The 25124-nt window shown below is 49.0% G+C and overlaps 1 protein-coding gene across 11 annotated transcripts in view; it reads right to left on the bottom strand.

Annotated features, from left to right (window-relative positions):
* AGAP1 (ArfGAP with GTPase domain, ankyrin repeat and PH domain 1) overlaps nt 1–25124 on the bottom strand; it is a 527767-nt gene that overhangs the window by 296458 nt on the left and 206185 nt on the right. For all 11 annotated transcript variants that reach the window (XM_027588845.2, XM_027588846.2, XM_027588847.2 and 8 more), the window contains 3 exons: nt 21930–22015; nt 18975–19116; nt 14356–14490 (listed from right to left, as the gene is read on the bottom strand). In XM_027588845.2, coding sequence (XP_027444646.1) covers nt 14356–14490; nt 18975–19116; nt 21930–22015 — 363 coding nt within the window. The remainder of the gene's footprint in view (nt 1–14355; nt 14491–18974; nt 19117–21929; nt 22016–25124) is intronic.

Raw genomic sequence — 25124 nt, 5'->3', positions numbered from 1 at the left:
TTCCAATTTTGTTTTGAAAGTATTAAAAGGCGACTCAACAGGCATTCAATAAAATGTTTATTACTAGGCGGCGGGATCACAGTTGATTTTAATTGACTCCTTTATAATTTTCTGTTATTTTTTAAAGATTTTATTTATTTTAAAGAAAAAAGCACGCGCGTGTGTGTGCGAGTGGAGGTCAGACAGAGGGAGAGAGAATTCTGAGCAGACTCCCCACTGAGCGCACAGAGCCCGATGTGGGGCTCCATCTCAGGACCCTGAAATCACGACCTGAGCCGAAATCAAGAGTCGGATGCTTAGCCCACTGTGCCACCCAGGCGCCTCTAGTTTTCTGTATTTTTATAAACAAGTGTTATTCTCATGAGAAAAACTGAATACCTTTAAGTATATGTAAACAGATAACATATAAAATATGCATCAATGTATATTTTAACAGAAATAGACATAAAACACAACTCTGAAAAGCAAAATCCATGCAAAGGATGCGATGCTCTTTCAGCAGCTGAGGGCAATGCCCTCCTGCCTCCCAGGGCCGACTCACTGAGCAGCAATCAAGCTACCTCCCCGCCTCTGTCCCTGACCAGTTCGGGAAGTCACCAAGGACCTTCTGCTTGGGCTTCCGCACTGTTACCTGACCAGGGGAGCAGTGGCACATGGAGCTGTCCATACTGATTTGATCGGGGTTTTCAACCGTCCTTCCTTACGTGAGCCATCGGATTTTATAGCAGTTCCATTCCTTGTGTGTTACGCTGAAAGATTTCGTTTGCATACACTTGATTACAAGGGCTTCCTCATTGTTTTCATGCTGTACAGCCACGTGAGCTGGAAGAACTACCTGCCTACATTTCTTTAATCACCGCTTCAGGACAGAGCCTGTCCAGGAGAAAAAGCACAAAACAAAGGCGTGGAGCCCACCGCTATCCCCCTAACGGCAACCCTAAGGCACCAGCAAAAGTGGCCCAAGGAGCCTGGGGGACAGGAACGCCCAGCAATAGACCCAGTGTCAGCAAGTTCGGATTTCCCAGGCATTTCCCCTCACACTTCTGAATGACTGGATTCGTGAGGATATCTGCTGAAGTCTATGATCAGGGACATATTGAAGAGTTCAATGGTTTTCAAACCGGACTGCAACTGCAGGCTTTCCTTGTTCTGTAAAAAAAAAAAAAAAAAATCCACCCTGCTGCTCTGGTGAGTAAGAGTCCTCCGGAGCGGTGGGCAAGTGCCTCACTTTGGAGCTGTGCTCCCTTCCCGCGGGTCCTGAGCAAGCCCCTCAGTGCCCGGCAGATGGCTGAATGCAGACTTCCCCGAGCGCAGCTGAAGCATCCAGACCCTGGGCCGATGCTCCACCTACGTGTCCCCCCAACATTCTCATCCTCAGGGGCTGGTCAAACTCCCTTCTTTGGCACTCGCAGACTAGTCTGCGACAGCCCCCGTCCCCGCCCCCCGTCCCTCACTTTTCTTGCTCACAGTGTCCTGCCCGTGTTGACACTATTCCGGGGGCTGAAAAGTCAACCACTCTCCAAATTAGAGGTTACTTCCTTGTAGATTCTGAACACTCCGTTTGTAAAAGATAACATCTGTATAGAATACATTGTGATTTGATAGGTTTCTCATCTGAGGCACCAAAAGTGTAGTTAAGTCCCACTGTCCACATCAAGAAATTGAAAATGTCATGATCTCAGGCTCAGTCCAGGGAACATGCGAGTCTCAATCTCGGGGATTTAAGTTTGAGCCCTGCGTTGGGTGTAGAAATTACTTAAAATCTTAAAAAAAAAGTCATAATCTGAGATGCTATAATTTCTACTGGAGTTTATGCAGTGGGAGAAAATAAAGGGTAAAAGCAAAAAAGTAAGTGGAAAACAGCAGGAAAAGCCGCAACCTGAGGAGAATGGAGGAGGGGGGAAAACCCCCAAAACTCAAATGACAAGACTCTTCTCTCTCTGTGTCCCCAGCCCACTGCTGGGTGCCCAGAGAAGCAGCAGGTGCGAGCCCTCTGAAGGGTCCTCCGCTCCTTCAGTGATCACACCACTCCACAGCTCAGCACTCCCAGTACCATGGCTCGCCTCTGCAAGAAGAGTATCTACAGTTCCCAAAACTGATCGACTCCCTTCCCTCTGCCCGAGAGTATCAGCCTGATTCTGCCATTGACCTCCTCGTCAATACCAGGCTGCATGAAGAACCTGCGGTATCCCCGCAGGGAGAGGTGAGAGCCAGACAAAGAGGCTGATGGCAAGGGCTCCGCCCCAGCCCTGCTTGGCCACCTGCTCAACCCGGCGTCGGACCATGGATACACACCCGAAAGCAAGACACCTGGGCTGTCATCAGGCCAGCAAAACCCTTGGTGGGTTCTATGAAGAGCATATGATGGACTAAATAATAAGTCTGTTTGTTACTATACGGTAGTTAAAAAAAAAAGGCGTATCTTTTGTCAATTTTTCTTTGAATCGTCTCTAAAGTTACACACAAAGCAAAAAGCAAGAAGGGATCTAAGTCCCTTTACCAAAGAACATATCATTTCATCTTTACTTTGTCCTCCCCATCCCGAAGAATGAGACTTTACTTCTGTGTTCTTGTACTGCTGATCCAGTAACTTCACACGCTTTATGGAGTGTATCTTACAGGTCTAAATGATCTCTTAAACCACTGTGTTAGTTTTATTATGTCTGTATTCTCCGCAGTGACAGCAAAAGGAAAAAAATATGCCAGTCAGAATCATCCTTACGCGCTCCTTTGATGCCCCCTAGTGGCTTCTCACTAAATTACAAAATCAAGCGCTTGACAGCAAACGTTTCCCTTTACTCCGTATTTCCACTGAATCTCAGAGACCTCGTTAGAGAGCCAACATTCTAATACCCACATATTCCACTACGTGGAGAAGACGTGCGCGGATGAGCCTTTAGCACACAGCTCATCGGAAATAATTCACATGTTGAATACAGTGTCACGTTTAACCCCAAACCCCTCAGCGGTGAGTGACGTAGCTTAATTTTACTAAAAATAATTCTAACTTGGGGCGCCTGGGTGGCTCAGTCGTTAAGCGTCTGCCTTCGGCTCAGGTCATGGTCCCAGGGTCCTGGGATCGAGCCCCGCATCGGGCTCCCTGCTCAGCGGGAAGCCTGCTTCTCCCTCTCTCACTCCCCCTGCTTGTGTTCCCTCTCTCGCTGTGTATCTCTGTCAAATAAATAAATAAATAAAATCTAAAAAAAAATAAAAATAAAAATAAAAATAAAAATAATTCTAACTTAAAGGAGCATTTTCACTCACTACCAGGTTTTAAAATGAAATCCGTGGCTTTCAACATTTCCAGGACAAAGGTAAGACCGTGCAGCTGAGACAGACAGACGTAATCTCTAGTTTCTGCTTTGTGACTGAGCGTGCTCTCCGGCGGGCTGGCCTGGTGGGCCCCGCCTGCTCACCTGTAAAGCAAAAGGCCAGGCTAGCCAGGGTCTCACGTCTTCCAGACCTGACATTCTATAAGTCTGTAGTCCAGGCAAGAAAAGAATTTAAATGCAAGAGACTCCCTGGTAGTTCATTTAGTAACGAAATCTTGGCGCATCCAGATGACCGTAACACTGTTTTTCTTATGGTTTACACACAAAGTAAAATGGGAGGAAGCTTCCTGAAATTCCAAAAATCACACACAAAAATTCTCTGTGAACTGCAGCTGCTCCTGCAGCTCGGCTGTGGTAAGACGGATCACAGCGCCCCCTGCAGGCGCACCCGTGTACGAGGGAAAGGGCTGCAGAGCGCCTCAAGGGGGCGCCACCTCCCAGCCCGGGGAAGGGAAGCTCCACATGCCTTCCCTTCAGCTTTGCTCATGGCAGCAGGCCTCATAATGCAACAGCAAGCCAGACAATCCCCCAAACTAGCTCTTTTCAGGTTCTCTTCTCTTTTAGACAGGACTGCTGTTTATTCATGTGCCCAAAGGAGGGCCCTGCCCCTTGGGGGCAGCGTAGGACTGTGGCTGAAAGTGGGGGGCAGCTGAATGCAGCTTAGAAAAACAGGGCCACCACCATGTCACTACTGACACTGGGGCTCCGCCTTCCAGGGCAGAAACATCTGGGCCAGACAGCCCACTCAGGACATGCCAGGGGGAAAAAAAGAATGCATGCTTATGTTTTAATTCCTTGATTTTCACAGAGACTTGTGTGGGCTTCCCAGATTTTGACATTTCAAACAGGAAATAATGCAATACAATTTTTATGTTCACCAAAGGGGAGATGTGCTTTGAGCGTCTGGGACCCCACTGCAGAGGGATGGTCCCCAGCACAGCAGACTTGTGCCCGGGCCACAGCCGCCGTGGACCTGCCACGTGACCAGGGCAAGGGGCACAGCCAGTCTCTGGAACTGCTTGTGTGTGGAAACGAGGATGGGCTTCCGGGGTCCCTCAAGCCCTCTGGAGCACTGACACGACATAAAGCTCAGGGGAGGTCCAAATGCCAGAAGCCGCTTCCCACCCACTCCAGGTGTCCGTCTCTAAGGCGACACAAGGCAGCGTGCTGGTAGCACCACGGGTCAGAAGGGATGGATAAAGTGCAAGGAAACCCCACTTCGAGGTCACAGCTACACACAGAACTGGGGACAGTCTCTGGGCCGTCTGCCCTCTGGGGAGCTGGGGCACTCCAGGTGTAGAGAACCTACCAGAAACACCGAGGCCACATCTGCAAGAGCAGCAAGGCCCACCTGCTCCCGTGTGTCACCCAACACACCAGACCTTTGCCCACCCAAGGGACTGACCACCATTTCCTAACAAAACGCCTGACTGCAGAAGATGAGCTTATTTTCACATTAACGTATCAAAAGTAATATTTGAGACAAATTTAAAAATTATGATTATTTTCTACTTATACATGATGAAAGTTAATCCTAAAGAAAGGATTAAGGACGGAGACAAAGATTCAGGTAAAGAGCCATCCACTCAGGCACTGATCCTAAAACACATAACTGGGGGGACCCCTCAATACCTAATAGTGGATTGGGCCAAAAAAGTATTTCTAGTCACTCAACGGAATGCAATGCAAAAATGAGAAAATACATTGTAGAGAAAGTACTGATGTGAAAAAGCAGATTTTACCAAGTCATAAGGCCCGAAAATCCACTTTTTCCAAACACACGGGCATGTACACAGCCACACACCCCACACCTTAACGGTAATAGCCACAGGGGGGTGGTGTGATGGGTGGTTTTTATCTCCTTATTTCACATGCTTTAAAAATCATCTCTTCAGGGGCGCCTGGGTGGCTCAGTTGGTTAAGTGTCTGACTCTTGGTTTTGGCTCAGGTTGTGATCTCAGGGTCATGAGATTGAGCCCTGCATCAGGCTCCCCACTCAGCGGGGACTCTGCTTGGGATTCTCTCTCCCTCTCTCTTTCTGCCCTTCCCAACCCCATGCACACTCTCTCTCTCAAATAAATAAATCTTTCAAAAGAATTTCTTTAGCAAATCTCACACAATCCAATTTAGTCAAAGTTTCTACAGTCTCTTTTTCTTTAGACAAACAAGTGTGCAATCCACCCTTCACAGCTGCTTTCTCCCTAAATCAGGGAAGATCCATCCAGCTGTTTGGGTGTCATTTTCTCTTCATAGAATTTCCAGTGACTCTGCACTAACTACCCACAGGCCGACGTGGGATCCCAGAGCCTGCCTTCGGGGAAGCCCAGCGTCTGCTCTGGATTGGACCCCCATACACTCCTGGTCAGCCCCCCACTGCTGAGTAGCGTGCACAAACATCAGCATCCACAGGGTAAAGCTATGCTTTCTGGTGTCAAGAACCTTCACAACTTCCCTCCTTGGAGGATTACTCTTCCTTCTGTTTCATGAACCGAACTTATTGGTGCTGCTAACCCCCATCATTGGCAGACAGTTCCTCGGTGAAGGGAAGCCACTAAGAATCTGGCTATGTCTGTATTCTCTAGGGGGAAAATGTTATAAACAAAAGACTTCAAAATAAGTTGGAAACACCAGCCATGAAGTGTTAACAATTTTTGACTTTCCTATTTAAGTAATATCTTCATATTGTGTTGATCAGAGGCTGCAGAAGGTTAAGTAGGTCAAAAAGTACATCACCATTTAATCATTTTAAAAACATTAGGGAGAGCAGAATGGCGTGGCATTATGAATAGATTATGAACAAAAATAAAAGCCATTTGTATGCATTAATGATACATCAAGCTAATTCAAGCTGGCTCAAGTCATTAACGGAATCCTGGGGCAGGCCCCAGCTACAATGCCACAGCACGGACAAGTATGAACACAGCCTTCTTCTGCGTCGTCGATAAAATTAATTCTAGGAGCAGAAGACAGGAGTCTTAACATGAACATCAGAATAGAGCACACTTACTAACAGTGTGTCTACTGATCTCGTGTTGGCAGGGTGGGGGTTCAAGCAGCATCTATGGGCACACGTGAGCCGTGGTGCCCGCCCAAGGTCACCCTAAGGGAAACGCAGCAGGAAACATTCCCGACTTGGGGTAAGAAACTGCCAGGGACAATCACAGCCTCTGCTGACACAACAGTCTACAAAACTACGAAACAGAAGACTGTTCAGGGTCTCCTGTTGTTTGTCATAATAGCAACCTTGGTATCAAGATTTTAAGATGATTTCTTCCGATGTTATTCTATAAAGAGTCAAAAATGTCACGGTCCTCTCTACCGCACCAGACACTAGTGTAAGAACTACCGAGTCTCACACTTGATTCCGAGCAGTTATGGCCAGCAGCTGCAGTCTGTGCAGTCTGAATCACACGCACCGTGGGGATACTCCTGTGACAGACAGGATACACCTAAACGCTCTCACCCTGGATCGGTGATTGTAAGCATATCAACTGATACCCAAAAGAGTCAATCCCTCTATGAACGTCCAGCCTCTGGGTCCACTGAACAGCTCAATGGATGAAGAGAGAAACTCTCAAAAGGGGAGATTTCTAGACAAAGAGACTTCAAACAAGAAACAAGCTGATTTCATACTTGTGTCCAATTCATAATAATATCTCAAAACACTCGGATTATTCCAGGGTCATCACCTCCAACAAATTCTTAAGTGAATCCTGACACTGTTCACTTACAGCCTGGCCGTGAGTCCTACTGTAACACGTTCCCCATTTGCCAAATGTGCTTGAAGACACTCGGCTGCAGGTCAGCTGCCAGAGGTCTGGCTCCTCTGTAAGATGCTTGTAACTCTAACTTTTTTTTCTAAAAATACTAATTTCAAAAGCTTTTTTCTGTTTTTCTTTTCGTTTTGTTTTTTTGGCCTCTGAAAATAGGTCTTATTAACAGCCAATTGTGTTCATACTTGTCTGTGCTATCCAGCCAATGATATTTTAACTTTGGTATTAATTCATTATTTCATTTTGTGATTTAACCCTGTCCATAGAGAAAGTTTCTATGGTTAAGAAATAAGCTGAATTTAAAGATGCACATACAAAGGGTACCGACAATATCATGTTTTATAAAAATAACCGATGTAAATCATCATGCACTTTCCCATCCACACACAAACCAGGCTACAGCTCACAGAAAACCCGCCCAGACCCAGGCCTTCTTGCTCACTGTACACATTCCCTCCCCACCCACAGGCTCGACCCAAAGTCTACTTAATGTCAACACCTGATAGGTAGCTTTTCAATTTAATGAGAGGTGTGGTTCTTTTGGAGGCAACTTGCTGATTCTAATTTCTGTGGGATTCGACCATGTTAGAAGCTGCCAGGCAGTGACAGCCACTGAACGGTGGTGTTTAACGAGGACAGCAGAGCGGCCGCCAAACCGGGGCAACACCCGTGTTACACGACTCAACCAACTACCGTCAGAGGAGCGTGAAGAATGTTTTCCTTCCCTGCCTCTCTCCTCCTTCTGCCCCATGCAGGCAACTGGCTCATGTCATCCTTATTCTTAGAAGGTAATGTAAAATTTTAAAATATTAACCCCCGGGGCGCCTGGGTGGCTCAGTCGTTAGGTGTCTGCCTTTGGCTCAGGTCATGATCCCAGGGTCCTGGGATCGAGCCCTGCATCGGGCTCCCTGCTCAGCAGGAAGCCTGCTTCTCCTTCCCCCACTCCCCCTGCTCATGTTCCCTCCCTCGCTGTGTCTCTCTCTGTCAAATAAATAAATTAAAAAAAATAAAATAAAATATTAACCCCCCCGAAGAGAGTATAACTTAAGCATAGTAAAGTTTCCATTTGCCCTGTCATAACATAAACTACTCCCTCTGTCCCATGAAACCTTGAATGTATGAAGTTTCAATGCAATGAGGAGGGGGCAGTGAGAGTGCGCCAAGGGCAGGGGCGCAGGGATACGGGCACGGGCACAGATGCCCAGAGCAAACCATGGGCAGAAAGGACACGTGGGCCAGACACTGGCTGTAAAGAGGGCCTATTAAGTTCTACTATCTTACATTAGAAACCCTTAAACTGTGAAATAAATATTAGTCATTATTACAAACGATTAAAAAAATAGAAATTAGCAAACACTAAACGACTCCGTTGGCCTTTTCTATACACACACACACACACGAAACGCCCAATGTACACATATATATGGCTTGCTTTTCATCGTGGAAAATCTCATTTTTGAAAGAACTCCTTTGGAAAAAGAACTGGACTCCAGTCTACCCCCTACCACAATTGGACACAAAAAGAAATGGACTCCAGTCTACCCCCTACCACAATTGGACACAAAAAGAAATGGACTCCAGTCTACCCCCTACCACAATAAAAACAGCAACAACAAAACAAATAATAAAACAGGCCACCCCAACAATGAAAATTAAGCAGGTTCCAAGAAGGCATGGTAGAGGTCTAATTGACACATCCTTTAACAGCACAAACAAAAGACGGCGGTGTCAGCAAAACAAAATGGCACAGGATGATGCAGCACTCAGGAGCAAAACCCCTGAAGACTGCTCCCACTTACTGATGCTCTAACACATGCAATTAGGTCGTACAAACCGGGCTCATTAATACAGCTACTCTTGTGCCGGACACTCCCGTAATTAGGACCAAGCAGCTGCAGAATTTAATGTGAAATGGGATTCTTTGTACATCAGGATATCAGTCTTTGGAAGCAGAGCACAGAAAGCAAACCGAGGCTCCCCGACTCACTGCAAACCCTTGGGCCAGTCAGGCAGCCTCTCCTGGCTCAGCCGTGACAGCACAGGGCGTCCACTCGCGGGTGAGCCATCCGCAGGCGGGGGTCGGGGGGGACAACTAGGGAACAGCTTCTATGCAGGTGCCTTCCAGAATGTGAACTACACAGCACACATGTAAACAGCTGGCGCGACCGTGCCGAGAGACCGACGGGCCCATGCCGTCAGAGGGACGTCCGCCCACAGGACACTGCATTAAGTGTGTGATCACAGGAAGCCCGAGCGCCAGCCACCGGTACACAGAACCCTTCTGAGGCTGCCGTCCGAAGGGCACATGCACCTCAAACCGAACGGTCTCTTTCTCACATAAGTAACGTAGAACATCTATCCTAGAGTGAGCGGTCTTCCATGTGAGATCACTGGACTATCCAGTTACTCTTGGTGACAACACAGTGACAAAACCCAGCAGTCTTGGGGAGGGTCAAGCAGACAGATGGTAATTTGTAATTATCTAGATCTTGGCTTATACGGATCTTGACCAGGTCTAAACAGTTATTGTCAGAGCAAAATGTTGCGCATATGGGTTTTCCTACTGTCCTATGAACACAAGCTTAAGAAGGTAGGAGGTTAAAGCTCCACAGGGGAGTATGCATTAATGTCTAATAGGATGCTTTCAGTTGGGATTTAACAAGTGACTACAATTTTAGAAGATACGTGCAAGAATATTAAATTCTGTATACAAAACAGGTGGCGTCAGGATGCATAACAGGAACCCATATATAAAACAACACTGTTTTACAATACAGACAAATCTCTATCAAGCTCATTTTAGGAGAGGGAGGGAGGGAGGGAGAGAGGAGAAGGGCATAAAGTAGCTTGGATAAAGGAAAATTAAATATTTTGTACCACCATCAGGTTTTACTCATTCCATATGAAAGGGAAACAACTTTTCTTTATATATCAGAGATCGTTAAAACATCACACGCCAGTCAGATACCGTAATCTAAAAGTTATAAAATATACCCCCAAAAAACTTAGGGGACCTATTGGCTCTACTTCACAAAGTGTCAAAACAAACAAAAAACTGATTCTACGTCATGCTTAGTTTGAAAAAGAGAACTACACTCTGACGCAAATCACTATGCTCATCATACATCCGTTATACAATCACTGTCATCCAAACAAAACAAGCTATAAGCAAGGACATTCAATGTAGAATGAGAAATCTAAAAATGATTGGAAAGGGAGTAGAATTCATCATTTCCAAAATCCAGCTTCAGGGAACTAAAATCCCAAATGCTCCCTCATGAACATGAGGAGGCAGAGTCCCAAGATGGCGCACAAGAATGGTCCAAGGGGTCCTTCAACCACTTACACATGGCTGTTCACTACCTTTCATCATGGCTTGGTCTTCTAGGAGAGGGATTTAATTTTGTCACTAAGTTATAATCCTTTTAGGTTGTCCCTGAATATCTAGGCCAAAAAAACCCCATCACCAATACTACCCTCCTTTCCCTACACAGAGACTCAACTAAAATGGCAGGAAAGATGTGCTCACTGCAAGGACTTCTTCCACGCAGTTGGTTCCTTTACAGAGTAAGAGAAACTTCTCTTGAATAGAAATCATAGCACCAGAAAAACAATGTCTGCAGAGAGTGAACTTTATTTTTCTGTAATCCTGTATCTTAATGAATCTAGGCCGAGAGAACAAATGACCAGGGACTTTTGAAAAATTTCATGCCAAACACAGACATTACTGTTATAACGTTAAAACTACAAAAGCCCTAAGTTAATCTCGCAGACATGGCCGGCGGCGACCAGAGCTACACAGAACTGGACAGATGGAGAGACATGGGGTGGTGGGCCATGCGCAGGCCGGGCTGCCTCAATCCCCTGGTGCAGCCTGTGGGGCCCTGAGCTCCCTGCAGGGCTCTTCTGGGAATCCAGACAGACAGACAGACGGGTAACCACTCCCATGCCAGGCCTGGCAGCCCAGATGCAGTAGAACCAGGGAGTACGTGATTTCTTAGAAGGTGAATCTTATTTAGTGGAACCCCCTTCATGGAGGCCAGACATTCTGCTCCACAAGCCACACAAACTCAGCAGGAGCAGGATCAACGATGATCCCAGACCACTGCAAACAGGTGACTGAAGGCAGCCTGGTCCTTCACACCTGTCCACCCTCGGGGAAGGTGCAAGGTTCCGTCTCTGGGTGCTGGCCCTCCACCTCGCCGAGGCCAGGTCCCTCCCCGTACTAGCCCCTTTTCTCGACCCCGAACCAGAGGCTTGGTATGAGCAAGGCTGCTTCTCAGATGAGGGCATCCACCTTGCCTCCCTGCCTCGGGACACCCCTGATGCTGACGGAGACCCTCCATCCTGGATTACTTTCCAAGAGCCATGTGAGAACTACATCCTGGAGAGAAAAGTAAACAGACATTCCATTTCTCCATTAATTCTGCAATTTGTCTTCAGTTTCAGGATACTAAGAACTTCGAGTTAAAGAAGCAAAGACTACATTCCCCGGTATCTTAAAAAAAATCAACCTGGAGAGCCAGTCGACCAGAAAGCCTGGGGGGCGGAGGCAGGTGCTTCAACTAATTGGACTGAATCTCCAGGTTCTGGCTGGTGTGAGAACCAGGCCTGTTTCCTTCTTTCAGGGGTAAGTTAAATGTTATATAGAAACTACAAGCTCTTTCTCTTTCTACAATGCAAAGATATGAAAAGCACATAAATAAAGGCAAGTCCTAAGGTGTAAAAGAAGCCAGAAAGTTGAAAGAGAAATCTGAATGACCTGAGTCTGTGAGTGGGTGGTGAGCCTGCCGAGTGCGCCCTCCGTCCAGCCTCCCCCAGGGGACCAGGCAGGACGCACATCACTGTGGCTTTAATGACAGGATGGTTAAAGCTCTGGGCTCCTCATCCCAGGACAGGCGTCCCATCCAGATGCCTCTGGTCAAGCATAATTTTTCCGAGCCTTGATTTCTTTAATGCTAAACCGAGTTTTTTTTTTTCCTTAAGGATTAAAATGGATTGTGACGGTTCACAATTTCTAAATACTGAGCACAGTCCCCACTCAGTCAGCAACTACTTTTAACACTAACAATTACAGAGTTCATGACTTAACAAAGAAACATACCCTATAATCCCCCTACCAAATATGCAGAGTAAACCCTCATTTTATTTTTAAAACTTATCTTCATATAAATAGAAATATTTTAAGGACAAAATCACAATAGTCACAGAAACTGCAGTATCATAGGTATTATTTCCTTTTCTGACTCTGTACAATTCAAATATTTAATGGCACTGCATTATTTCTAAAATAAGAAGTAACAAAATGTATTGGAAATCTCCTAAACCTGTGAAAACTCACGCTGCGAGTGTCGTGTGTTTGTTAAATCACAGCAATGGAAACCCTCTAAGAGCATAAAATAACGCTGTTTGGAAAAGCCCTTCCCGTCCTCCCCTTGCTGGCACTCCGGCTTGCAGACAACAAAGTGCTTCCAGCGCCGAAGCCGGAGCCTGACCGCTGTGCGCTCTGGATGCAGGGCAAGGAAGCACAATATCTGGGCTTCCCCTAGTGTTAACCAACTCTTACGATTATGTATGAGCTCATTTATGGAAAGTTCACATTTTCAATAAATGCACATGTAAAGCAATCGTGGAAGATAAGCTCAACCACAGGATGAAATTCCGAAAACCTCCACCAGGGGCCGGCAAACCCACAGCAAAGGGCCAGAGAGGAACTGTTTCAGGCCTGGCGGGGCCATCATGTTCCCACCTCAACCACTGAACTCCGTGGTGGTAACAAGAGCAGCCCCCCTCCGTGCGCCCAAGGAAACACAGAAACAGGTGGTTGGCCAGACGTGGCCCGTGTGCCCAAGCCTGGGGACCTACATCTGTAACAGCCCCACAGGGTCTGGGCTGCTTGCCCCACGGGGCACCCTCCAGGAGACCCACGTGTCTCTGTGCGCGGCTCTTCATAGGCAAACGTTCGAGGTGCTGTAAGCACGGGCATACACAGGCCACCACGGGCTCCAGCAGGGATGGGATGGCTGGGGGGGGGGGGGGCGGTGGAAGGGCCCCCGAGCTGTCCCTCAGCAGGATGCCTCTGTGTCAGAACAGGCACTGGGGAGGCGGTGAGGACCCAGAGCACAAAGGCCTCTGCAGGACACACGGGCTGAGAAGCAGAAAGGACAGGCCACTGTGCGGGGAAGCAGGCCGCAAGCTGAGAATGGAACCGGCTCGTACGGAAAAGGGAAGAAAATGAGAAGTTTGGAAAGGGACCCAATCTATGAAATGTCATAAAAATGGTCAAAGTGTGGAATTCTTCCAATTCCATCTGGAAATTCATCTGGACATTTAGAAGAAGAGCATACACTGTCCGGTGTGGGGAGGTCCCAGACGCAGGTGTGTAATTACTACTTGCACTGGTAGGAACACGTCTTCGTCGGGATTGCAGCCCGGCAGGGCTGGGATGACGGGCGGCTTGGGTGGTCGGCTCCGCCGCCGTGGAGGTCAGCCAGACGGGGGGCGGCCTGGGAGTTACTCCTCACAACTCCCCACGGTCATCAGGACCCTCTGCGGGGAGCACTGCCCTTCAGGCTAGGGGAGTCGCTTTCCCCCAGACCTTCCTGACCCCTCCGGACCAAAGACCACCCCTCCCTCCCACCACCTCTCCCACGCCTTCGCCCATCCCCCTCCCGCTTCCCAGCCCGACTCTTGGCATCACGATCACGGACGTGACTGTCTCTGCCCCGTGAACCCTGCGCTTCTCCAGGAGGGTTTCCTGTCTGGTGCACGGCTGTTCCGGCTGTTCCGGGGGACGGGTGATCACTAAGGAATTCAGCAACAAAGAAACAATTCTTAAATCGTGGTGTTGGCTCTCAGCCATGAGTCTTAATGTGGGATTGGGTTTTGTGTTTTTTTTTTGGCCCAAACTTGACTCTCTTTCCTCTTTTGGTTTATTCTCTCCAAAACCTAAGAGCAAATATTTAGACTGTTTTTAGAGAAGGGCTTGAATTAAGAATGAGCAGCTACGGTGGAGAAGAAATGTGTAAGCGTGAGCCATCACGTGCAGAAATTAAGTGTGGGCAATGTCACACCCTGTGCACGGAAGGTCACATCATATGTGCACCACACAGGATTCCCAGTGGACTGCTGAGTCTTCTGAACACGCACGCAGCTGAGCACCACCTCTGCACGAAGGGGGCGCTCGGATTCACGCCGGGTGGGCCCTGCGCCGTGGAAGGGGACATGGTTGCGTGGCGGGGAGCACTTACCGTCCTGAAAGACCCGCTCCACGTTCAGCCCATACGTGGCACACGTCTCGTAGTAGGTACACCGCTTCAGGTCACTGGAGAGCTTCCGCGCCCTGGCGTCGTCGATGACCCGTGGGTTGGTGGAACTTATGGCATCTGGAACAGACAGCAACAAGGTGACCATAAGCAGCTCTGTTGACGTCCCGCCACTTCGAGCCTCCAAGTAGCTCAAAACCTGTGCCCTGCTCCTGGGCATGTAATGTATTTAAGAACCTGGAGTTTTTAAAACCTAATTTACCCTCCAAGTAATAATCTCAAACATTTAGAATAGTCTCCATTTGTAAAAGTGTGTTTCACAGGATCCTGCTTCTGAAACGGAGATAAAGGGATGCCCAGAAAAGAGTTAGGAGTTAAATGTGGCTCCAGAGGAGAACACTTTAAAAAGGAGAAAAAAACAGCCATGCTCACTGTTCACAGGGGACGTCTGGTGCACTAAGCACTCTGCTCACTGCGTTCTAGCAGCATTACTCCCAGGTGCAGCCATACACCTGTTCAGTCCATGTCCACAGAGCTGCCCTCAGATGTCTGGTCCTATTCCGGGCACAGGGTTGCCCCAGTGGGCAAAACAGACAAAACTTGGCTCTCTCATGGAGGGGCTATCAGGGTGGCCGGGGAAGGAGGAGGAGAACAAGACAGAGACATGGAACAATGACGAATGTTGTGTGGCCACTGAGAGCCATGTCAGGCAGGGCAGGATGTCTGATGGTCCGTGTGCTCAGTGTGGATTCTCAGGGCAGCCCCAGCCCCAGGAAGGAGGTGAAGGCCAACCAGCCGCCACCTGGGGGGAGAGCACCGGGGGCGGAGGGGTGGGGCAGCCAAGCACCTGGTGTGTTTACGGGAGACTGAGGCAGGAGTGGAAGAGAGGGGGGCAGTGGAGGGCCCTACGCGCTGGGGTGCGAACCACCTTAGGTCTTAACAGAACGAGTCCTGGGCGCACCCACTTCCTGCAGGGTCTGTATACAGATAAGGACGTTTGAGCAACAAAACAGATGTGGGGCACCTGCCACCAGTCCCCTAAACAAAGAAAAACCAGCCTTCTTTGGCTCAGTGTCCAAGATGCCTCTACCCCACCCCATCATGCGGTCCCGTGCCCAGCACATGCCAACAGAGAAAGGCCAAGATGTTAGGAGCGAGGTGGGAGACAACAGGCACTTTTCAGGGACTTTTTTTCTACCCGGAAGTTCTCTCCGTGGGCTTGAGGCTCCTGTGCCACAGAAAACGCCAACTGCACTTGAAACAAAAACCCACCGACAGGGTTTTCCCCACTAGTCAAAAGAAGAGCACCAGAACAGAAGTCACTGAGATAGCAACAACCTTCAAACTGCGCTTATTTTCGGGCTCAGGAAGTGCACGTGACATTTAATTTTGTAAGTATAAAAAAGTGGCATCTTTAGAGAATAACGTATTGATTTTTACCCCCTCTTTTCTCTTGCTTCCTGTTTTATTTTTAGCTCACGGAACAGGCCTGATCTGACAGTTTCCCGTAGAGAAATCAAGACTAACTCCGATTCAGGCCTCTTTCTCTGACAATGGCTTGTGCCACCTCAATAGATGTTCTAGGACATTCCCTGGGAAGGCCCCTTAGAGGGGTTTCTTCAAAGAACATCTTGTCCTGTCTTCTTGTCTTCCAGACTAAAAATGTGACTTGGATTTCACAACACTTAAGGAAAAGAAGTATTTTTTAAAGGTGCAAACATCTTTTAAGAAAACGGTAGGAAAAAAGATCGAAATCTGTAATTTTTCAATGCTCTGGTGTAATGTGGAAAACACATGCCATAGCGTCAATCCAGCTTAACCTGACCTGGGGTCCCCAAAAGTCCCACAAGCCCCCTTCCTCAGCGGGAGGCCCCCCCGTGCTGTCCCACCCTGACTTCCCGGGAGCAGCGACACGTCTCCGCTCTGGCCGCGTTGTACCTGCACCATGCGTCAGTCAGGGCCACACCAGCCTGGTCTCTCATTCCACCTGTAACTCTGCACCTGTTCACAGCTTGTGCCCCCCTCCCTCAAATCAATGTCATCTGCAAGCCTTTAAAACAGAACCAGCTTAGTAAACATTACGTAACTACCTCATTCAGAAGTGTCCTGTCCACTGATGGACTCTTGCACAGCTCCCTGACTACACCCGGAGAGAACACGCATTCTCGCAGAGACACTCCTCCCCGCCTTGGATGAGGCCACCGACCTTAAACACCTGGGGCAGGGCAAAGCTGAGTCCCTCATCTGTAACCTGACCCACCTTTTACCTCCAACATCCCACGAAGCCCGTGCAAAAGCACAACACACTCACAGGCTTCACAAAGCAAGTCTGCAAGCAGTGAACAAGTACCTAGGAGTGGAACCTTCCAGAAGCCCACACTCACTCTACCCTCTTGCCACAGGGGCTTCTAGGGCACTCTGGAAATGAGACATCTGATTAAGGACCAAGAGGACCCCTCAGGTGAGGAACGTCCCTGCTTGATAACAGTCGTGCCCTGTTCATTTGGGATGGGGCTGTGCTGACGTATGAACGAAGTTCCACAAACGAACATGAGACTGCCAGCATCTGTCCTCCACCCAGGCTCCCTGGCTCAGGTGCTCCCTTGCCTGTAGCCTTTCCAGAAAAACGCTTAGAAGACCAGCAGGAATAAAAAGGGTAGGTTCTTCCACTCAGGGACCACATTAGGGCTTCCCCCGAGTCTCTACGGAGCCTTCCACAGGCTTCCTCTACAAACATGTGAGCCAACCTGGGAGACGCATGGCTCTGCCTTCCTTCAGCTGCGGTGGGACATGGAGAGCCACGCTCGTCACCAAGGAGGGAACAGAGAGCCGTACTTCTGCACCCCAACCAGGCCCTCAGTAAAGCTGTGTGCCGAGATATAACCAACGTAACAGAAGCAACTGCTTATATTACATTTACGTGCCCATGGACGCTTCAAGCACCTTACAGGAGCTCCTCCAATGAACCCCGGCCGGAGCCCAGGGAGGTGGCAGTCCAGGTCACGGGGCGAGGACGCTCTGATGCTGGGGGCTGTGCAGCCCCAACACCCGGGACCAGACACTCCACTCTCTACTACCCAAACCACGGCTGTGTAAGACGACACCAAATGGATCACATATAGCCTTCTGGCCTAGACTGAGAAGTCCCTGCGTCCTAGCACAGTGAGTCCACAGAGAAAAGGTGTTCTGAGTCTGAAATACAAAGCCCTGAACTCACACAGCGCGCGAGGGGACGCCCGCACTCAGTCTCTTGACTTCGCTCAGAAATGCCCTGGGCTGGCCTGCAGGGAGAGGTGCTTGCTGGAAAGGACTCGCTCCAGCTTCAGGGCAGCTCTAGGCAGATCTGCTGTAGATCCTGCCACCCACCAGAAAACACAGAATTTTCAGGATGCCAACAGAAACATGCCAGTTCTGTGTATTAGAACAAGAACCAAGGGCTTCACGCTGGCGCGCCCTTGTTTCCCGGCGGCCACTAGAGGGCGCACTGGGCATAAAGAACCTCTTTCCCATCCAGTTGTAGGTGGAATTCACCTGTCGCTCGCTCTCCAGGCTTCAGTTCTGAGACCGCTGGCCATTACACATTCCCTAAAAGAGGGTGGGGGTGCTCCGCACGAGAACCCGACTCTAACATTTTATATCCAGCACACGGAGATGATGCTTTCAGTTGATCCCATGCTACTTCTGTTCTCACAAGACCCACCCGCCCCATGCAGGGCAGTGCTTCTCTGCCTGAGCTCACTCTCCGCACACTTGACCCGGTACCATGCGCACAGCTGACCGTTCAACAGAGCCAGTTTCTCGTTTAGAAAAGTCTCACATCAGGGCACGGAAAGGCAGACCAGATGTGGACATTCTAAGGGAATTAACAAACACAGCATATGAACAACAAAATGGAGGCATAATCCAGTTTTTCTTGACATGATTATTTTTAAGTTACCCATATTGCCGACAAAGCAGTTTTAAAGTTAACCTGCATCTGGTTTTTAAAAACATTCTACGTGGCCTTAACACCCAGATGGTGGACACCAGTGCATCCGTGGATCTGATTGAGAACAAGGACACATCAGGGGTGTCACTTTGCAAGAGGCCAAGTTTTAAGTGGCCTAGCAAAAAACAAGAAATGCACTCTTACGAGGTAATTCCAGACTCTGAGGTACCTGCTAGGTAAAAATTACACATAGATCATAACACATAACAAAGAGAGCGAAATAAAACTCTGCTGTGTATAAGAAATCAGTAGTATTTTAAAGATGTACTACAAGTTAAAATCGACAACCTCTTAAATTGCTTATAAACTACTATTTGACATAACCGAAAGAATTAAGAGATCCTACTACAGAAAAAGAAAATAGAAATTTTCTCGAGAGCACCTGGGGAGGGTTTCCTGCTGAGGGTGCTGACCAAGTGATTTCTCCACAGAATCAAATCAGGAAATGGGACAATTTCAGTTTCCTGGATTCTCACTGGAAAAAGCCTTCAGGAAGAAATTATTTCTTCTTTACACCGTTTTCAAATTCCTCCAGGCCAAAACTATGGGCCCTGAGTCCACTTACTGTTCAACTGCGGGGTCCTCCACACCCAAGCTGCATGTGGACGGCACTCACCCTGAGTCCCCACCAGAACCAGAGGGATCTCGCTCGTGTTCCGATAGTTGGCCATCCGACTGTAGTAGTGGTAAACGGTCTGGAAGCTTATCTCATCCTCTAAGCTGAAGACAAATATCACGGCGTCCACCCACATGGCAAACTAGGGAGAAAAGAGGGCATAGAGAAGAAGGGGCTGAGTGACAAGGCTGTCTGTCATGGAGGAAGGGTGCAGATGGCGTCTTCATGAGCACAGGACGCAAGGCTGGCAGACCCCTCGCTCCGGCCAAGTCCGATGGGTGCCTAACTTCGGCCGTAACATGTAGCTGCGGCGTATCTTCCTCGTAACATACCTGGAATGGGACCTTCACCCGCTTCCCACTCAGGCCACCCCAGACTCCTAGGAGCACAATCCACACATGCTTTCCCGTGGGAACGTCTACCCTCCGCCGCGATCCTGCCAGCCACAGTCTTACAAACACAAGGCAAACCCAGCCTCGCAGAGGGGCCTCCCAATATCGGAAGACAGGTGCTGACAGTGACCCTGGAGCTTTCTGTTTCACACTAACTCCCTTCCACAGTACCCCCAGGAGCCTGGCTGGACTCCTCTGAGATGGGGGGACTCCTCTCTGGGCTCCTGTGGTCTCTCAGAAATCCTCCACCCAGGCTGTGGCCCACTCCTTCTCACAAGAAGAGGTCTTTCTACCGGAAAGATCAGCTGCCACTGAATTCTTTTTTTTTTTTTTTAAGTAATCTCTACACCCAACATGGGGCTCGAACTCACAACCCCGAGATCAAGAGTCATGTGTTCCAACAAGTGAGCCAGCCAGGCGCCCCTGCCAGTGAATTCTTAAAGCCCCCTCTGAGGATAGGATTACTTACGGTTAGAGAAATACACAAAGCTAATTAAGAAAATGAGCAAAAATCAGGGAAAAACATTAAAATCCCACAACAACCTGACTCTTGCCATTTTATTCTTGTTTTACCTGCATCCAGGTGAACCCTCCATCACATCTACTTTGGGGCAAGTGACTACAGCCAGGCACGTACTATCTCATTCAATACTTATAACCACTTGTAAGGTTGGCGCCTAAGTGAACGGAAGGCCCCGGAAGCTCAGCAGCATCCCAGAGTCAACACATGGTTGCAGCAGCAGAATCGAGAGCAGGTCAATACGTCACCAAAGACCCTCCTCTTTCCACAGGAAAATGAAAAATAATAATAATCCTGTTTACTTTCTGCAAGAAGCCACAGTTCCTAGGTAAGTTTTTACCAGCCTAGGCATCAGCTCGGATATATTTGGGGGAATTTTTTGTAGGTTAAGCTCTGACTTCACATGTGACAGAAAAGTGATTCAGTTATAAGTGAAAATTCTACATGATAAAATTTAAATAAACGTGAAATCCCAAGGATAACAAGAATGAAACGAGATCAAGATCGCGTTAAGAATGAATCCCGGGACAGGCCTGATGCCCCTGCAAAGGGCCCAGGACCCAGGCTGATAGGGGCATCTGCTTTCCCCTTTCTCTACCTTGAGGCCTGTTTTACCTTTCTCTTCCAAGAAGTGCGGTGAAGCCTGCCCACGCGCATGAGCACCTGGAGAGCGATCGCGGTCCTCCAGGACCGGAGCAAGTCTGTGCGAACCCCCACGCAGAGGAGAAGCAAGCCACCCCCACTCTCCCATGGGTGGGGGTTCTGGCTGCCCCAGCGCCTAGCAGGTGGCGAGTGATCAGCGAGCAGCCCTACCCATCCCACTGGCTGCTCCCACCGACGGCCACACACAAAAGCCAGTTAATCGGCATTTTTTGCACAAACCTAAGAGGACACTAGTAGCCACAAAGAAGTCTTACGATCTTGTTCATGAAGCTATTATCTTAGGTGAGTAACATGAAATATTCTGGAACAATGAAAAGAAAGACCAGGCTTCCACATGCCCGAGAAGGGTAACTTGAAAACAAGGTCTCCCCGCCATGAATATTCAAGGATGCTCTGCCTAATTTTGTACAAAATCCTGTCCATAATTTTGAAAGGCTCTGTGCTGATATCCCCACCCACAGGAGAAATCTTTAACTAGGGTACGCTTCTAGGCTAAGTGAGGCTCCTGAACAAAGTACAGCTAGAATAAAGGACTGGTCCTCAGTGAACAGAGTAAACACATTCTCCTGGCCGGAGGAGATCTGGCCAGAGATCTCTGAGGGGGCCCTGGTTCTATCCCCGGGTTGGTGCCATCGGCAGGCAAAGCACCTGGGTCTGTGCCCCTCCACCACGTCCAACCTTGGGCAAGATGTCATGACATCAGTGTCCTCCGTGAAGACGGGACTCCTAAGAGCATCCTCCCCAGGGTCTTCTGGAAGACGACATGAGCAGACCCACACAGGGCAGGTGTTCACCCACGTAATATGTGCTTGGCTAGTAAATTATGACATAAGTAAAATAATAAACTGGAGATGAAGTAAACCAAAGAAAGGTTTTCCACACCTGAGCTTTTTTATTTCCAGGATGCCCAGCCTTCAGGGAACTTCCAAAGAAACCACACTATGCCGCACCCTGGTTTTCAGTAGGGGTTAACGTGCACCAAGAAGCCCGGCAAGCAGCATGGTGGCCCCCATCGGATTTCCAGACTTCAGACCAGCAACTTTCTAAATCATCCCGCTGCTCTAGGGAATAAACCGCTTACAGGGAATGGGAGAGGACTGTGGACATTTCCAGATGTCACATCAACAGTTGACAAACCAGCGTAAGTTCTGTTGTTCTTTCCATCTTAAAAACATGAAAACCAGCCACGGAGACCTAACTTCCCTCTAGGATTTTATGTGAAGGAGCAACAGAATTAGTTTATTAGAGAAAACATGTTCGTGGGGCCTCTAGTCACCTTTCTTGCACACACCTGATTTCCAGAGCCACCTGTTGAACCAGAACTTGAACAAGGGAGCCAAGATGAGAGGCTGCTTACCGTTTTTTGCTTGTAGTACTCACCTGCGCCTCTGGGGGGCCCCCTTCATCTCTAATCAGCAGCAGGTAGCTCTGTCCATCAACTACGATCTCTTTCTTGAATCGGCCACCTGCCACACACAAAACATCCTGTTACGGAGGAAAGATGGGGTGTGACGAGGGCAAACAGACGTGGGCTTCGCTTGTGGAAAAATACACCCTCGGCTGTCGCCCTGGAGGCAACTCTCAGTATCTAGGACCAGCAACCACTGGATTTTAAAAGTACTGAACTCAGATTTTAAGTATTTGTCTTTAAGGACCCGTGTTCACTTCTGGTTAGAGTCCACAGCCTCCTAGGCAACGCCAGCGTCACCCGTGGCTGAGAATGGAAGAATTTTAACATAGGCTTTGTTTGTAAATTCAGGAATTCTCTCTCACTGGGAACACGTTGATGCAGAGTTCAGAAACACAGCAGTGAAATGATCACTCTCTTGTTGGGTTCGCAAAACTGAAACGAATTTTTCATGTTCAACAGGTGCTGAGTCTACAACATTTTAATAAATTCAAGAGCTGAGAATCTGTATTCTCCTCAAGAGAAACCCAGTTTTTGAAAGGAAAACACAGAACATCATGGGAATGGTGTTCCCGTATTCGCGGGGCACGAGTACGGGGGATGCTGAACCACCACACACGTGTTAGACAGAACTACGGGATGGCTTCTCCGCACAGGTCGAGACAGAGCGGGGCAGCGGGCTGGCGACGGGGTTAGAGAGCACACTGTGTTAGCGAGAAACCACCAGGGACCCTGCCGGGGCGCCATGCGCGCATTTGTGGAAAGGGGGAATCTGGCCCTTCTCATCTCGGCCCCGTACACGCCCAGCTGCGGAGGGACACGCAACTGCCCCGCGCGTCTCCTCATGGCGCCCCGGACCACACTGCCAGGCCTCTCCCGGACAAGGGAAGGACGTCCGCTTCTGGGTCCCTCCGCCATCTCCAAAGACAAAGCACCTTTCGAGATTCTGGGCTCTGAGTCCACTCCAGCTAACCCTCACCAGGATTCTTTCTGAATTGTTTTTGAGAGAAGAACGCATCAGCACCTGCTCTCATTCTCAGTCCTGGCACAGACGCCTTCCAGAAACACTACCTTAACCCCGGATGACCGCGCCCTGGAGAACCACGCTGGCCCCAGAGGCTGCGTGTGCGCCCTCTGCCTCCCGGGGCCGCCCCGTCCCCTGCGGACGGGCGGCTGCCAGGTGCCCTGCGGCAGGCCAGCGGCGGACTAACGTTTCAAAGCGGGCCCACGACTGCATGCACGCAGAGGCATGCGCACGCTCTCCTCTCCCTACTGGGCCCGCAAAACACACGTTAAGTCTGCTCAATAACAAAAACCGAAGACAACTTTCCAACATTCAAACAAAGCAGATAAACGCTCATTCTGCTCCCGTGCACCGCCAGCACCCAAGACCGCGGGCAGTGCACAGAGAACGGTCAGATGGGGGAAGGTGACGGCGTGTTTGCTCGCGGGATCCAGACATGCTGGGCCCACTTCCTGCACTTGTAGGGAGACTGGCAGATGACTCCTGGTCCCCGAACCACAGACTCTGTGTAGGTAGAAAAGTACGGCACCCTTTCCCCGGGGGGCTGCCGTGATTATAAAATGAGCTGGAAACCCCGGGCGCCAGCAGAGCCCCCGCGCCCCCAGTGGGACGCAGCCACAAGACGCCGACGATGCCGGGCCGGCTCTCTGTGCGGATCCCAGGGCCGCCACATGCCACCCCGGGACATCGCCTTCCTTATTCACCTCTCTCTATCTCAGTGTCCCCAGCTGTAAAATTTGGCCCCCACTCCACCTGAAGGGCAGCACCACTAGCAAGGATTACTAGTGTTATTCAAAATTTCTGCTAAGAGTTATCACTTGCTTTCATAAAAGATACACTTAACATTTAATAAACCTAACTTACGAAAGAAAAAATGTACATCAGTTGCAAGAGTAATCAGGATCATTTCTGTATTTTTTAAAACCTTTAAAAAAAGAAGAGGTGCTGGAAACCTGCTATCTCTTGGTGAGAATGAATCGAATTCAACCTTTCATGAAATAACAATGTTAGATGGGAAATCCACACTTTGGGAAAAACCTTTTCCTTCACATCTTGTTCGCAGAGATCTGACGGGTCACACTGAGGGGGACAAGGGAAAAGCCACGGGAATTTGTGTACAAGCTCACAGATCTTCCCTCTGATTCCCGGTGGGTTGATCTTGGCGCCTGAATGAGGATGACGGCCACTACAGAGCAGCCCAAGGGAGCAAGCACTTCAGATCAAGTCTGTCGGGAGCAGATCTGATGCAGAACTTAAAGTTCTCACATCACAGGAAAATACTTGTGCTCCGAATGAAGGGATTTCAAGGCAGTTCCCGTGTCACATCAGCTGGGCCCTCCAGTGGCAGGGACAGGTCTGGGCAGCACCTCGCAAATGTCCTTTCAGCAACAGTCCTGCCTGTGCTCAGGAGAAACTGAGGATAAGGGCTGAGCTCTGGGGTCTTCAAGAGGGTGTGGAAGCCTTGCTGTTCCAGCAGGTATTTAAAAAACCCCAATAATCACTAAGCTTTCCTCAAATGTTAGGTTGCTAATTACCACATCCTAAAAGAGCAACGTTAATTTCATGCAGTGTCCCACCATTACCTCTGTTATGGGTGGAGCTGTGTCCCCCCACCCCAAATTCATATCCTAACACCCAGTACATCGGAATAGGACCTCAGGTGCAAATAAATTCACTGCAGATGTGATTAGTTAACATGAGCTCATACTAGGGTAGGATGCGCCCCTTATCCAGTGACTGGAGTCCTTAGGGAAATTTTGGTGAAGATGAATGCAGGAGCTTTATAAGCCAAGAAACACCAGAGATGCCCCCAAACCACGAGAAGCCCAGAGACCTGGAACAGATCCTCCCTCACAGGTTCAGGGGGTATCAACCCTGCCGACACTTTGACCTTGGACTTCTGGCCTCCAGAATGGTGGGAGAATCCATCTGGGTTGTTTGGAGCGCCCCCAGTTGGTGGCCAGAGCAAACTAACAACCTCTGGCACCCTCATGATCCTCCTAGAGTGAGCTCACACTCACACACAGTCTCTCTCTCTCTCTCTCTCTACCTAGGTTATCCCTAGAACATTTCAAAACCCCCTTTATTCTCTCCATCCTGTCTGTATTTGTTGAAATCATCCAAGAGTTTCCTGCCTGCCTCA

The sequence above is a fragment of the Zalophus californianus genome, chromosome 3 (assembly GCF_009762305.2).
Source record: "Zalophus californianus isolate mZalCal1 chromosome 3, mZalCal1.pri.v2, whole genome shotgun sequence".
NCBI classification, from domain to species: Eukaryota; Metazoa; Chordata; class Mammalia; order Carnivora; family Otariidae; genus Zalophus; species Zalophus californianus.
Note: the sequence above shows the minus strand (reverse complement) of the source record. Positions and strands in the feature narration are given on the sequence as shown.